General features: G+C 38.6%; 1 protein-coding gene across 2 annotated transcripts in view; it reads left to right on the top strand.

Moving 5' to 3' along the window:
- The window catches only part of SH3RF3 (SH3 domain containing ring finger 3), a 267,145-nt gene that overhangs the window by 212,532 nt on the left and 40,129 nt on the right, over positions 1 to 14,484 (top strand). For both annotated transcript variants that reach the window (XM_058184948.1, XM_058184949.1), the window contains 3 exons: positions 2,604 to 2,704; positions 5,823 to 5,993; positions 8,124 to 8,371. In XM_058184948.1, the coding sequence (XP_058040931.1) occupies positions 2,604 to 2,704; positions 5,823 to 5,993; positions 8,124 to 8,371 (520 nt within the window). The remainder of the gene's footprint in view (positions 1 to 2,603; positions 2,705 to 5,822; positions 5,994 to 8,123; positions 8,372 to 14,484) is intronic.

A 14,484-nucleotide genomic window follows, 5' to 3' on the forward strand; every position in this document is an offset into this window, starting at 1 on the left:
AGATTAGATAGAAAGTAAATGCAAATTAATTGCAAATATATCAGCACTTCCCTCTGAAAATTAAACCAGTGGTCCTGTGTATCCAGATAGCTTTCTTTCTGTCATATAAAATACAATGTTCCATGTGAAAAATAATGTTATTTATTATCCATATTAAGCAACTGGAGCATATCTTCTATTGGGATATCACCTGCCAATTTGGATGAGATATTATCAATACATAGAGGGTATTATCAGCGTCTTTCTTAGTAAAGCCGTGGGAGGCATTGGGTTAAATCTGGCAAAACAGAGCTGCTGTGTATATAGAAATTAATATATTTATTGATGGCCTCCATATTCATTATGAGTGGATATTCCTTGAAGGGGATTGTCCAAAACCTAAGGATTCTCCTTGACTGTTAACTACTTTAGGAACAGCAGGTGGATCCTGTGACCAGGAGATCCTTTGCCAGTTTCAGTTGATGTGCCATTGCAGTTCCCCTTGGAGGAAGAGGGATTAGCAATGGTGGCTCATGTTCCAGTTGCCTTTAGATTAAATTATAGTAATATGTTGTATATAGGCCTGTTTTTGTAGTCTATCCAAACAGTGCAGAATTTGCAATGTTAATATAATACAAATATTGTAAAATAAATGTCCCAAAAAATCATCTAAGTTTAACATTCATGATATAGAAACTTCATCTGGGTATCCATGGTTTACAAAGTGTGTTTTGTTTAATTCACTGCACATTTTGGGGAAAACATGTTATTGATGAATACAGATCTACATGTGGAAAATATTATATCAATTTTCACCAATGTGGTAAACTCCAAATGTCAACTCAGCTTGACTTGGCAATTTTAGGAGTACAGATCAAAAGAACCATACTAGGGGATTGTTTAGATCAATAGCATATAGGGACTGATTCTGGCTTGGATATTTTTTTGTCTGATCTGAACAATAGAGATAGCCAATCAGATATCTGCATGACTCAAATGATTTTAGATCCAATATATTTCTTCTTTCCAACCTTTCTCTGTAGAGCATTACTCTTGTGTATATCCCTACTGTTCAGAAGGACAATTCATTAGAAAACCAGGTATCCAACATCAGCACTAAAAACTGGTCCTTCTGTACTATAGCCCCTATACCAATCTCTGTATATATGTATATTATTCAGCTATAAATGACTGATAGATGCTTTAAGATTAAGAGACAGCGAGTTGGAAAGAAGCATTAAAATTTGTCACACTTCACAGCTTATGAAATGCGTCTTAACTTGGGGATTTGTAAAATCCCACAAGATGACATAAAGAGGAAGAAGGATTTATGAATATATTTCATATCAGGAGTCTTTATAAGTGAATAAATTAATCCATCCATTTGTTGCCAACCCTTGGAAACTTTTAAAATCATTGGTCAAAATTCCATCAAATGAAAGAGAATGAAACGCACAATCTCTTAAAATGCACAGACAGGGAATAGCCAGGAAGCTTTTTAACATTTCTTTTCTTGAATATATTCTTTCAAAAAGGGTAAAATTTACTCCTTTCCAAACAACTTTTAGAAAGTAGAGAAAGCATAAGTATTTTTATTTTTTTTTAATAATATGTTTCATCAGTAGTAGATCTCGTTTCCCTTTTGACACTGAAATATGAGCTGAGAATAAAGAACATAATAATAAACTGAGTTACGATGACAATGCTTATTATTTTAGTGCTTTATAGTTCACATCTGATTGCTGAAGAGATTTCTGGCTGATTATAAAAAGTAATATACAAAATAACCATTGGAGCAATTGACAACCAACTTGTTTTTTAACATACAGTACATATCAAGTATTATTACTGTACAAGAAGTTAATAAGAAAATGAAATTAAAAGCGAATAATGGCTTTTATCAAATTAAGCATAGTATAATCTGAGGGATGGACAGACTAATCTTGTTTTAGGCTGGAAAAAAACTGATTTTTCTGATTTTTATTTTTTTTTACAAAGGAGCTTTGGCCATTGGTGACTCTTTTACAAAAAATACATCGTTAGAATGCATAAATCTAAAGAACCTATCGTAAAGAAAATAAAGGATGCTAATAAGTGAAATAAATAGGGAGGGAGGGCAGGGCCAAGCAAAAGGCCGCAGTAGGTGAACCACAGAATCAATCCTCTGCCAGGGAAGCTTGCTTTTTCGTTCGCTTCTCAGTCCACTAAATGCGGCCGCCGTGGGAAAACTCTGGGAACACGCGGTTGGCTGGCTGGCCAGTCAGGCGGGCAGACAGGGCATAAATCACAAACCAGGTTAGATTGTGCGGAGTCGAAGGGCGGTGCATTATGATCATCGGGATTTTGAAGCAGCCCCTATGATGGGGGTGGGTGGGTCTGTCCGTTATATCAGTGGTGGGTCTCGATCCAAAGGACTTTAAAGGGGGTTTGAGCTTCTAACAACCCAGCAAGTAGCTGGCTTGGGAAAATCTGGGAGCAGGAGGCTGGAGGGTTGGACTAGATGACCTAACAAGGTCCCTACCAACTTTGTTAATCTGTTAAATAAAGAAACACATTAAAGGCCATAAATAAATGAGTGTGAAATGGACATTCCTTTCATTTTTCTCCACTTCTGTTGCTTTCAGGATTCTACTTTAGCTGGATCCGCAACCATGGCTGCACCCAGAACCAGTGCAATTGTGGGAGATCAAGGAACACCATCAAAGGTCCAACTACCACTCAATATGTAAGCAGAAGCTTTGCTCTGAAGAGCAATGTATAATTTTGGCTTTATTATTTGGAGTTTGAAAATGTCAGCAGAACCGCTCCTCATGGTTACAACTGGTTTGGGTGAACCAGCCTTTTGTCAAATTTGAAAAATGATGAGTGAAAGGCCAGGTCACTTGTATCCACAGGTTCACACAAATTTTAATTTCCAAGTTACTTATTATAGTTCTGTGAATGATTACTTGGTAGGTATTGTTCCTATCAAATAGAGAAAATCATTAATATCATAAATAAGTGGTTCTTGACCTTTTCTTTACCATGGACCCCCTTTAAATATGTTTTGTGGCCACAGACCACCAAGATTTAACTCAAGATTTAAATCATTTCTTCAAGCCTTTGTGGGCCCCCGTGACAACATCACAGCCAGTCCACAGAGGTCCAGGGACCGCAAATTGAGAACCACTGTCATAAATTATATTAAACCATTTATAAAACAATATTCCTATAGAAATTAGTACCTGAAATTGTATTCCATTAGGAAGAGCGGTTCATAAAATAAAATTTTTCCAGGTGTGTATTTAGTGCAGGAAATGATGTTACATGGTATGTGTTACATGGTATGTGTAAAAATTTTGGTTTCAGTGAAAGATACTAAAAATAGAATGATTAAATATTTATTGAAATTAAATACACAGTCAAGGGAAAAAAACACCAAGCACAAGCTCAGTTTTCCTTTCCTTGGATCCAGCATTTTTCCTATCAGCTGGAATATTCTCTGAAAAAACATTCTGATTAGTTTTGGATATGGTGAGTGTCCTTCACCCATTTCTTGATTACCTTTCTTTGTTTCTTTATTTATGTGCTGCCCATCTCATCTAACTTTATAATAATCTTATCTGTTATATCATCTTAGCATTTGAACTTCCTCCCAATTCATCTAAGGTGGTGTCTTTGCTGCATTTAAAGAAAGAAAGAGGACGTATAATTTTTTTGTGCCACAATGTCCAAAGTGACTGAAAATGTTTAGTGACATATAACAGTGAGGCTAACTACACAAGAACTACATTAGATTTATTTAATGTGGTTAATAACCAGCAACTAGGTCATTAAGCAAAGCAGTCACAAAATGAAATTGTGACTAGGTCATTAAGCAAAGTGGTCACAAAATGATATTGTGACAGTTTGTGATCTTATTTCAGCTTTCTTTGCAGACATACAAAGGATTGGTCATTTTGGGTTACTTTTTTGTGAGAATTTGTAAGCACAAATTCTCACTAAATGAGACAGTCACTAAACAAGCACTACCTATATACATAATATCTACCATGAGTACTTAATTATGTATGTTTAATTTACTCTCTCTATCTTTAGCTTTTCTGTAAATTGTCTACAATATTCCACTTGACAAATTGTGGAATTTTTTAATATGCTAAGGAAAAGGGAAATAAGCACTTTTGTGCTCTTAAGCACTAGAAAACCAGACTTCACTTCAAAGGTGTACCACAAACTCATAACAGGCCTACAAAGATGACATTAATCATGGTACCGTGAATTTGACGTTTTAAAATCAGTCACAGTTGAGCCCCTCTAGCCTAAAATTAAAGCTGGAATACAATTCTACCTGGTAACTATTAGTGCTGAATAGTGTAAACTGAAACTTAACTCATAATATCCAGACACCCAGCATCACAAAAAGCCCCAAGTTCAATACCGTTTTCTAATGCCACTGGGTAGACAAAGATAGCTGAGGGTTTTACATTTTGTTCCAAGTGGCTAGTACTGATTGCACTAAAACCAGAGAACGCTCTCATGCTAATTAACATAGTTCACTGCACATACACTGCCAAAACATAATGTGACAATAATTCCTCAAGCCTCTTGTGAAAAATATATATTAATTATTTGATCAGGATGCTGCCTACTGGAAGCATTTGATAAATCAAGGCAAAGAGTGCCTCAAGGAATTGTTAAAAGATATGAGCAGTCTAATAATTATTGCTGTTTATTTTCTGCTTGCAGTAAGAATGCTTACTGCACACAGGGACAAAATAAAAAAGCAAGCAACATTTATTTTTCAACTTATATTTTCTAGAAAGCAGAAAAAATTAAGGCCTCATGTGTATTGTTTACAGTCTGTATTCAAACTGAATTATGTGATTTAGTATTTTTTTGAGCTGCTATGCAGAGGATATTCCAGTTTTACACCTTCCAGAAATTAAAAAAAAAATCACATGTAATTTAGCAAAGCCAGGTTAGTTTTATATATATAGTATACCATAGAATATGCAGTATATTTGTTTTGAACTTGGAAATCTTCATGTCCCAGAGCTTCTGCCAAAGCATTTTGAATTGGCAGAATTTTTATTGTTCTGGGATTTTGCTGAAAGATTGGTTGTTCTGAGTTTTGGCTGAAATAAAAATCTGGAAGAATCCTGGCAAATGATTTTATGGGACAGAAAAGGTTACATGTCATCCCTGCTCTTCTCCATGGCCAGAAATATCCAAGCACGGTGTAACCCATCAGCCTATCTGTGCCCAGACTTTTAAGTCCCTTTCCTTCAGGGTTTTCCCTCAGCTACAAGACCCAGTCTCCCAGAACAGTATATCCCATCAAACCACTCATCCTGATTTCCAAGGACTATACCTCTGATATGTATAACAATAGGGAAATTTAAAAACTATAGCTTTTAAAAATGATTTCTGGTAATTTTAGAAATACTTCTTTCATTTGTCCTTTAATTCAGCTGCCTATTTTTAAAGTGTAAAATATCTTAAAAATACATTACGTAGAATTACTTGAGTGTTGGGTCTTTTCTTCACCATGATTTGCTTTTCATTTTGGTAGCTGGTATCCAGCTAAATTTAGTTATGGGCATCCTATTTTTGAAATTTGTAGACAAATTTCCAATTAATATTTTAGTGCTGTCAATGTGTTAAGTATCTTGTAACTGTCTGGATGGAATTTTCCCTTCTATTTTCCCATATTTTTTTGCTGGTTAATAATTTCAGTTGCACCCCACTAAATAAATAAATTTAACAATAACAGGTATTTTATTTTAAAACAAAATATGGTTTACTTGCTATGCGCGTCTTCAGCTTTACCCTCTCACTATTTATATATTTATCATTTTTGACAGTTATTTGGCATTATATGCCTACAAACCTCAGAAGACGGATGAACTAGAACTACGTAAGGGCGAAATGTATCGTGTTATCGAGAAGTGTCAGGATGGCTGGTTCAAAGGGACGTCCTTGAGAAATGGCATGTGCGGCGTCTTTCCAGGCAATTATGTCACTCCTGTTTCCAGGTGAGAAGCAGTGTGGGAGATTTAGCAATCTGATATCACCACCTGCCAAAGAAAGAAAATAAATTCCCAAAAGTGTCTTCCCTGAGTTTGCACCTCAGATGTTTTTATTTTAATTTTAATATATTATTTTCAATTCCATAATATTTTTTTCATAATATCCTCACCAATAGGTTATAAGGACAGTGTGTGATGCTGAAGGATTATGCCTGATGTTACACTTGTACCTCCACAGTGAAGTACCTATGCATTCTGTCTGTCGTCTCAGACTGTTGTCTAGATACAGAGGTTGCTCATAGCTAGCAGGGAAAGGCTATATATCTAAACTGCTGCATTTGTAGAAATAACACAAAAATAAGTAGAATGAATAATTCAGTGATCAGCTGAAATGCCAATTTTTTCTGCTTCCTACTTTTGGCATAGTTCATGCTTTCTTTAAAAGAGATCAAATAAAATTTTTTATAGAAGTACTAGTACAGCCTGCATTTCTTCTCAACACTAGAAGTAAAGATTTCTGTTCAGCTTTTCTCTCTATAATAGAGCTAAGGTTGCATATTTTCTATAATACATATTGCTTCTGTGGCTACTTTCTCATGAGACATACTGTACTGTTCCACAGGCAGTCCTCAACTTGTAACTGGTTGTTGAACAACATTTATGACAGCTGTGGGTGTTTTACAGCCTGTAAACTATTCCCCAGCCTTTTGTGACCCAGGCCCAAGTAGTTATTACCAGACACAATCAGTCCTAAACAAACATATTTTATTAGAACAGTTGAGAATTACTTCATTCTTAGCTTGGCCCAAATTAATTCCAAAGCAAAGTCCTTCAGAAAAAGTCCTTCAGCCTTATCACAAAACTTTGTCTTCTTTGGCACCCTGCCAAAGGCTTTTCTTGGCAAAACCCCATGAAGTTCAGAAACAGGAAACAAGAATCAATTGTAGCAACGTTGCTTTCCCACAAAGAACCCAAGAGCCATTGCTGCTCTTTTAAGCCTTATGGGAGTGGCCAGTCATCTCCTGGCCTTACTCCTGAGTCATCCTTTTTGCTTTAGCTGCTCTTGCCTTCTCGCAGCTCTTTGCATGCGTGGACTAGGAACAGGGTCCTCCTGTTCCTCTGCCTCTCTGCTGTCTGACTCTGGAGGCTTCGGAGTCTGCGCATCACTCCCAGGTGGCCCTGACCCCATCTCTGCCTCCGATGCCTCCGATGCAGAACTCTCATCCAGGCCTTTCCCTGACTCCAGGACTGACCCATTGTCCTCCCCAGCCTCCTCACTGTCCAACCCCGCTGCCAGCTCCACAGGCTGCTGGTGGACCACAACACAGCCATTGTAAATGGTCTCCCTGTCTCACTTGAAAACAAGTTTTGATGCTTCACAATGTTTTGGCCAGTTTCTGGCAAAAAAAAATCTATTCAAATGAATAGATTTGCACTTACAACCACTACTTTTGCTTAATAACCATTGAAAAAAAGCTCATAAAATCATATGAGCATCTCAAGTTATGACCATAATAGCTTAGGACTGGATTTCCATATCTAATAGCAGTCATAAGTTGAGAGTCATCTGTATCTAGCAGCTACTAAAAAGTTGGTCCTTTATTTTATTTAATAAGTACACCAACAGAAATCTCAAGAGATGCTGTGCCAAGTAAAGGTAGTCCTCAACTTATGACCACAACTGAGCCCAAAATTTATGTTACTAAGTGAGATATTTGCTAAGTGAATTTTGCCCCAATGTACGACTTCTCTTGCCTCGCTTGTTAAGCGAATCTCTGCAGCTGTTAAATTAGTAGCATGGTTGTTAAGTGAATCTGGCTTCCCCATTGACTTGGTTTGTCAGAAGGTTGCAAAAGGAGATCCCATGACTTCGGGACACTGCAACCGTCATAAATGTGAGTCAGCTGACAAGCATCCAAAAGTAAATCACATGACCACGAGGATGCTGCAATGGTCATTAGTTGAAAAATGGTTGTAAGTCTTTTTTTTTCCAGTGCTATTGTAACTTTGAATGGTCATTAAGCAAACTGTTGTAAGTGGACTACCTGTGATCGCATGATGAGGAAACATTGATTTCAATATGTTGCCTTTGACTTTTTGCACAGAGCTCTTATCTTGGGCTTTCTTTTTCTCCAGGGTACCTGCAGCAACTAGCCAGCCCAGGAATTTAACAGGAGGCTCTCCAACAGCCAAAGGCTCCCCTCGAGATGCTGCCCCAGGAGCCCCAGTTCTTACCAGTTCTGCTCCTGTTACCAGACCAGCGGTTCCAATCACAACCCCTCCCTCTCAGACCCAGCTGCCAGCAGGCTCCCCACAGATAAATAACTGTTTGAGATACTCTTCTCAGCACCCGGTGATTCAGCCTCGCAGCGCTGTGCAAATGGGTAGGTATAATCGGCAGGAATCCTGCCCTCTGAATCTCATGTCAGAGAAAAGGAGTCTCCGGAACCTTCTGTCTATCTAGGGCTCCTCTGCAAATTCCTGGCTCCGTTCAAAACTCAATCAGTGACAGGAATTAGAGTTTTTGTTTGGCTTTTTGCCTGTTGTCATGATTCCAAGTAATACACCCATAGCAAGCAAAACTCCAAGGCAGGTAGATTCCTCAAAGGATAGTTTTATTGGGTATATCATATTGGCACAGTTCTGGTGACTCTAAAGGTTCCAGCGGTTTTCACCTAATTAAAAGTAAAAGATTTTCCCCTTCCCCAAATAATCAGTCACATGGTCCAATCACGGTGCCATCCGGTTGCCTGGTAATGTCACTTCTCCTCTCTCTGACTAGTATTTTATTAATTGTTATTACATCAGCAGATTAAGAGGTATTAATAGCATTAAATACAAACAGGTTTTTGCCCCCTCACAATAATAAGTGAAAGAAAGCTAAACCTGTTGGGGCCTGCCAGTGGCCAGTGGATCTGGCAGCAGATTTGGACAGTGAGAAGGTTAAGGAGAAACATGGGCCAGTCCAGGAGTCTGGGGAAGACTCTGACAAGTGCTCTGCATTGGAGGCAGAGATCGGGCCAGGGCCATCTGACAGGTGACAGCTGCTTTTGGAATTGGACATCAATGAGGCAGAAGAACAGCTGGATCCTGTTCCCAGTCTGCACATTTGCAGAGCTTTCAGGAGAAGGGAACAGCTAAGGAACAAGGGTCGACTCAGGAGTAAAGCACAGATGGACAGTGAATGGCCCCTCCCATAGGGAATAAAGAGGAGCGAAGGGGAGGGAAGTTTGAGAATGTCCTTAGTTCCCAGGAGAAAGTATTTTGTTTTGGCAGCTATCTCTATTCCCTCCTCCCTATCCCTCATCTCCTCTGTGGCAACACTGAAACCTCCAAATGGCTTCAGTCAGGTCAGCTTCAGGGTTGACACCTGCATTGTTTAAGGAGGTATTTATTGCTTGCAAGAACCAGATTTTGGTTTTCTGGCTATCCTGTACAGGTAGTCCTCGATGTACAACAGTTCATGTAGTGACCGTTTGAAGTTAAAAGTGACTTATGACTGTTTTTCATGCTTATGACTGTTACCGCATCCCCATGGTCATGTGATCAAAATTCAGATGCTTAGCAACTGACTAATGTTTATGACCGTTGCCGTGTCCATGTGATCCCCTTTTGCAAACATCTGACAAGCAAAGTCAATGGGGGTGCCAGAGTCACTTAACAATCCTGTTACTACTTTAACTACTGCAGTGATTCACTTAACAACTATGGCAAGAAAGTTCGTTAAATGGAGCAAAATTCACTTAACAAATGTCTCGCTTAGCAATAGATAACTTGGTCTCAATTGTGGTTGTAAGTCGAGGACTAACTGTACTCACAGCGGAAGTCCCACTACAGTACTTACACATGTTGCACTAATTCATTTGGGAAACATGAAGCATCCTGTATGTTAAGAAATAAACTTGATAAGTCTACTTAACAAGTTACGTATTGCTTTAATGTTTTAAAACAGTTTATTAGGTTTAAAATATGAAAAATGTTTATTGTGCAATGCAAAAACAAGGGATACATCCAGGCCAGGCTTGAAATACAATTTCCTTTTTTAAAAAAATAGAGTGTATACATTATGTAATGGGCTTTTTTCCCACATGGCATTCTTTGTTCAAAGAATTTTCTGCATGCATATATAATCAGCTTTTACACTGCTGTTCTTTTGAGCTTTTTTATTATAATTATATATTCAAGCAGCTTTTCAGAATCATTTCAGAAATACTTTCTGATGATCACCAGATTGCTTTCCCAACATACAATACTGATTTGTCCTAAACCTATTAAGAAAAAGCAGCCTCTGATCAGAAGTGAAATAGAATGGACTTGGGTTTTTAGGTGACTGTTTCAAATCACAGAATAAATGGCTTGTTATCCCACATTTTCAAGAAGATTAACTCATTACAAAGGTCTTATTTTTAAATGGTTATATATTGCATGTAGGTTCTGCTAGACATTAAAGAAAAACAGCTATTTATTGTATTATGTGTATTGTATTGTATTGTACTGTACATCTAGTGTAAATGTTACAGCAACATCATATGATTCCAATTAGCATTTAGCTTACTATCTTTTTCTCAAACTGCAACTTCCAGACACTTACTAAGAGGAACCCCATGTAGAACATGTTGCAGTACTCAAGGTATCCAAGATAATAATCCCTGCCAAGGGATTATTACTCAAGGATAGACATGTGCATTCCTCATCAAAGATATTATTAATAGTAGCCAACATTCATGGAATGTTCTCAGGCTGCAAATCTGTTCTTTCAAGGACAATACCAACTCTTTCCGACTCAATCTGATACTTAAACCCTGAGATCAGTTTTCTGTTTCCCAATAGCACCTTGTCTTGTTTTTATCCATCTTTCATTATCAAACTTACATAATATATACTGACTGCTACCTAGGAATTGAATGCATGTTAATGACAACCCATTCCAAAGTTCCAGATAACCTCTTCTAGTATCTTGGTGTAAATATTGAACTATTAGTCCTACCAGGTAAATCGGACCAAAAATCAACTTCATGAGAAGGTTAAGATTACTTTTATTGAGAGAGGCTATAATAACAGAATCCTCCAAGTCTGATTATGCTGAACCTTCTCCCCTTCTTATACCCATGTGAATTAAGGAGATGTTTGAACTGTTGCCACATACTTTGTGCTTGTTTTGAACTCAAGATATATTTTTTCCTCATTCCTGGAGATAGATCTCACCTGTCTCCATCAAGGTCATCTTCCTTATTCTGTACATGAATAGCGTGGGAGATAAAATGAAATGGCCCTACAGAAGAGGATACAATCTACAATCTAGGTCAGGAGTGAAATCCAGCAGGTTCTGACAGGTTCTGGAGAACCGGTAGCAGAAATTTTGAGTAGTTTGGAGAACCGGTAGTGGAAATTTTGAGTAGTACAGAGAACTGGCAAATACCACCTCTGGCTGGCCCCAGAGTGGGGTGGGAATGGATATTTTGCAGTATCCTTCCCCTGCCATGCCCACCAAGCCATTCCATGCCAACCAAGCCATGCCCACAGAACCGGTAGTAAAAAAATTTGGATTTCACCACTGATCTACCGTGTTTCTCTGAAAATACGACTCTGTCTTATATATATATATATATATATATATATATATATATATATATATATATATATATATATATATATATATATATATATATATATATATAGGCCTTTGGTTGTTCGGGTTTTCTCCCGTGTAAAATTGGAAGTGTCTTGGCGACGTTTCGACGAAGTCTCATTCGTCATCTTCAGGCTTCAGCTTCGTGCTTCTGGGATATATATATTTATTCTGAGGTTTTCGCGGGTGTTTGCATGTAGGTCCTTGGTTATTCGGGTTCTCTCCCGCGTAAAATTGGAAGTGTCTTGGCCACGTTTCGACAAAGTCTCATTCGTCATCTTCAGGCTTCAGCTTTGTGCTTCTGGGAGCAATGCCTCACACGTAAAAAACTCATTCCAGTTCATAGAGATCATAAAGAAACAAAACTTACAGCCCAGCGACCTACTCGTGAGCTTTGATGTCATATCCCTCTTCACCCAAGTGCCAATCAAAGAAGCCTTGACAGCTATCCAAAACAAATATAACGCCCCCAAGCACATCCTAGATCTGACCAACCACTGCCTATCGAACACATACTTCATCTCTAACGGACAAAAATACAAACAAATAGAAGGAGCACCCATGGGATCACCTCTCTCACCTGTCATTGCCAACCTCTACATGGAACACTTTGAAACCCAAGCTCTAGAAAAATCTGATCACAAACCCAACTCTGACTCAGATACATAGATGACACCTTCATAATCTGGCCACACGGGAAAGAAAAACTTGACAACTTCCTCACACACCTCAATAGCCTACACCCCAAAATACAGTTTACCATGGAAACAGAAGTTAACAACCAAATTCCCTTCCTAGATGTCTTAGTCTACAGGAAACCCAATGGCTCCCTAGGACACATCATCTACCAGAAGAAAAAACACACAAACCGCTATCTGCACGCACTCTCACACCACCACCCAGCACAGATCAACTCCGTAGCCAAAACACTCATCTCCAGAACAAAACGCTTAGCTGACGAACAACACCTAAAAACCGAACTACACACTCTCACTAATGTACTAACATCCAATGGATTCCAGACAAATAAGATTACCAAACTAATCCAAAAAGAACCCCCCACTAAAACCCAAGACAGAGAACAAGAAAACGGCACAGCCCTCCTCCCATATATAAAAGGCACCACAGACAAAATTAGCAAGATCCTCCACAAACACAACATCAAGACAGCATTCTGCACAAACCGAAAAATATCCACCATCCTAGGAAACCCCAAAGACAAAATTGAGTTAGAAAATCAAGGAGTATATGAAATCCCATGCACCGCCTGCCCCACCACATACATTGGACAAACCAACAGAAGAATAAGTGCACGCATTGAAGAACACAAGAACTCATTCAAAAAAGAGGAACCAACTTCTTCCCTGGTCCAACACTTTAAAGTCACAGGACACGATATTGACTTTAAAAAGACCAGAACTATCGCCAAAACTGAACACTTTAACAACAGAATAATCAGAGAAGCCATCGAGATAGAAAAACGCCCACACAGCATGAACAAACGAGATGATACCTCCCGCCTACCAGCCATTTGGAAACCTGCCCTTATTGACAAACGTGTCCCTAACACGAGGAATGACACCAGACCCACACTCACGAGGTCCACACAGGATGTCACCACCACACATCCACCCAGAAAGCACACCCAAACCCACACTGATCAGGAAGCACGACCAAGGACCAGAAGCCAGACCGCAGCTGCAACATTAGCCATTTCAAACCCCTCCAATCCATACATGCAGCAGACTGACACCCACTACGAAGATGTAGCACGACCACGAACACGAAGCCAAACAACAGCAGTGCAGCTCACCAGCTCAGATCCCCCTGCAACTCAGACTAATCTGAGCACAACCAAGCCCCCACCCAAACAGGACACACCCCAGCCAATCAGAGCACAAAAACCCCATCCAATCAGAGCACAGCCAAGCTCCCACCCAATCAGTTCAAACCCCCACTAGCAGTTAAAAAGGAAGAAACAGCTGCAATCACACATTGCTCCCAGAAGCACGAAGCTGAAGCCTGAAGATGACGAATGAGACTTCGTCGAAACGTCGCCAAGACACTTCCAATTTTACGCGGGAGAAAACCCGAATAACCAAAGACCTACATATATATATATATATATATATATATATATATATATATATATTAACCCAGAAGTAAGCACTTGGCCTTATTGCCATGCGCTCAAAAGCCCAATTGGGTTTATTATGAGGGGATATCTTATTTTGGGGGAAACAGGGTAGGTTTTCCCTACCTTGTGGACCCAGCCTGACAGGAAGATTCAGAACCACTGTAAAATGATGCCCCAAGATTCAGTTTCCCCAGGGACTCCAGAAGGAGTCATCTCTCCATATATCTTGTCCACATCCTTAAAACCTAGACAGCTAAAAACAATTCAAAACAGTAGAACAAATAATTGCTGATGTGACACCTGTATAAATAATCATCTCCAACTCTGAATTCCAACTCAAAATTAATCTGATTGACTTTCCCCACAAATAATTCAATTTGTTCAAGTATTCTGGGTTCCTTCATCTGTCAGAATAGATAGTTACAGACGGGGAGTAAATAAGACAGCTTCCTGAATTTATATGTAAGAAATGTTGTAGTTTTCAGTTAAAATATTCCATGTTGCTTTTATTTTAGAAGTATTATATGAAAATCTAGTTCAATCTGATCCTGAGTATATTTGCTTGAGCTACATTTATTTCTGAATTGCATGTAGTTTTGCATATGGTTAATCAAGATATAAGATGAAAATTGTAAGTTTTTGCATAGCTTCTACTGAGATGTTACTGAATTGTAGAAGAGCTATAATCAAAAGAGTTCCCAACTGAATTTAGTAGTTTGAACTGTTCAAAA

This window comes from Ahaetulla prasina, chromosome 5, assembly GCF_028640845.1.
Source record: "Ahaetulla prasina isolate Xishuangbanna chromosome 5, ASM2864084v1, whole genome shotgun sequence".
NCBI lineage: Eukaryota > Metazoa > Chordata > Lepidosauria > Squamata > Colubridae > Ahaetulla > Ahaetulla prasina.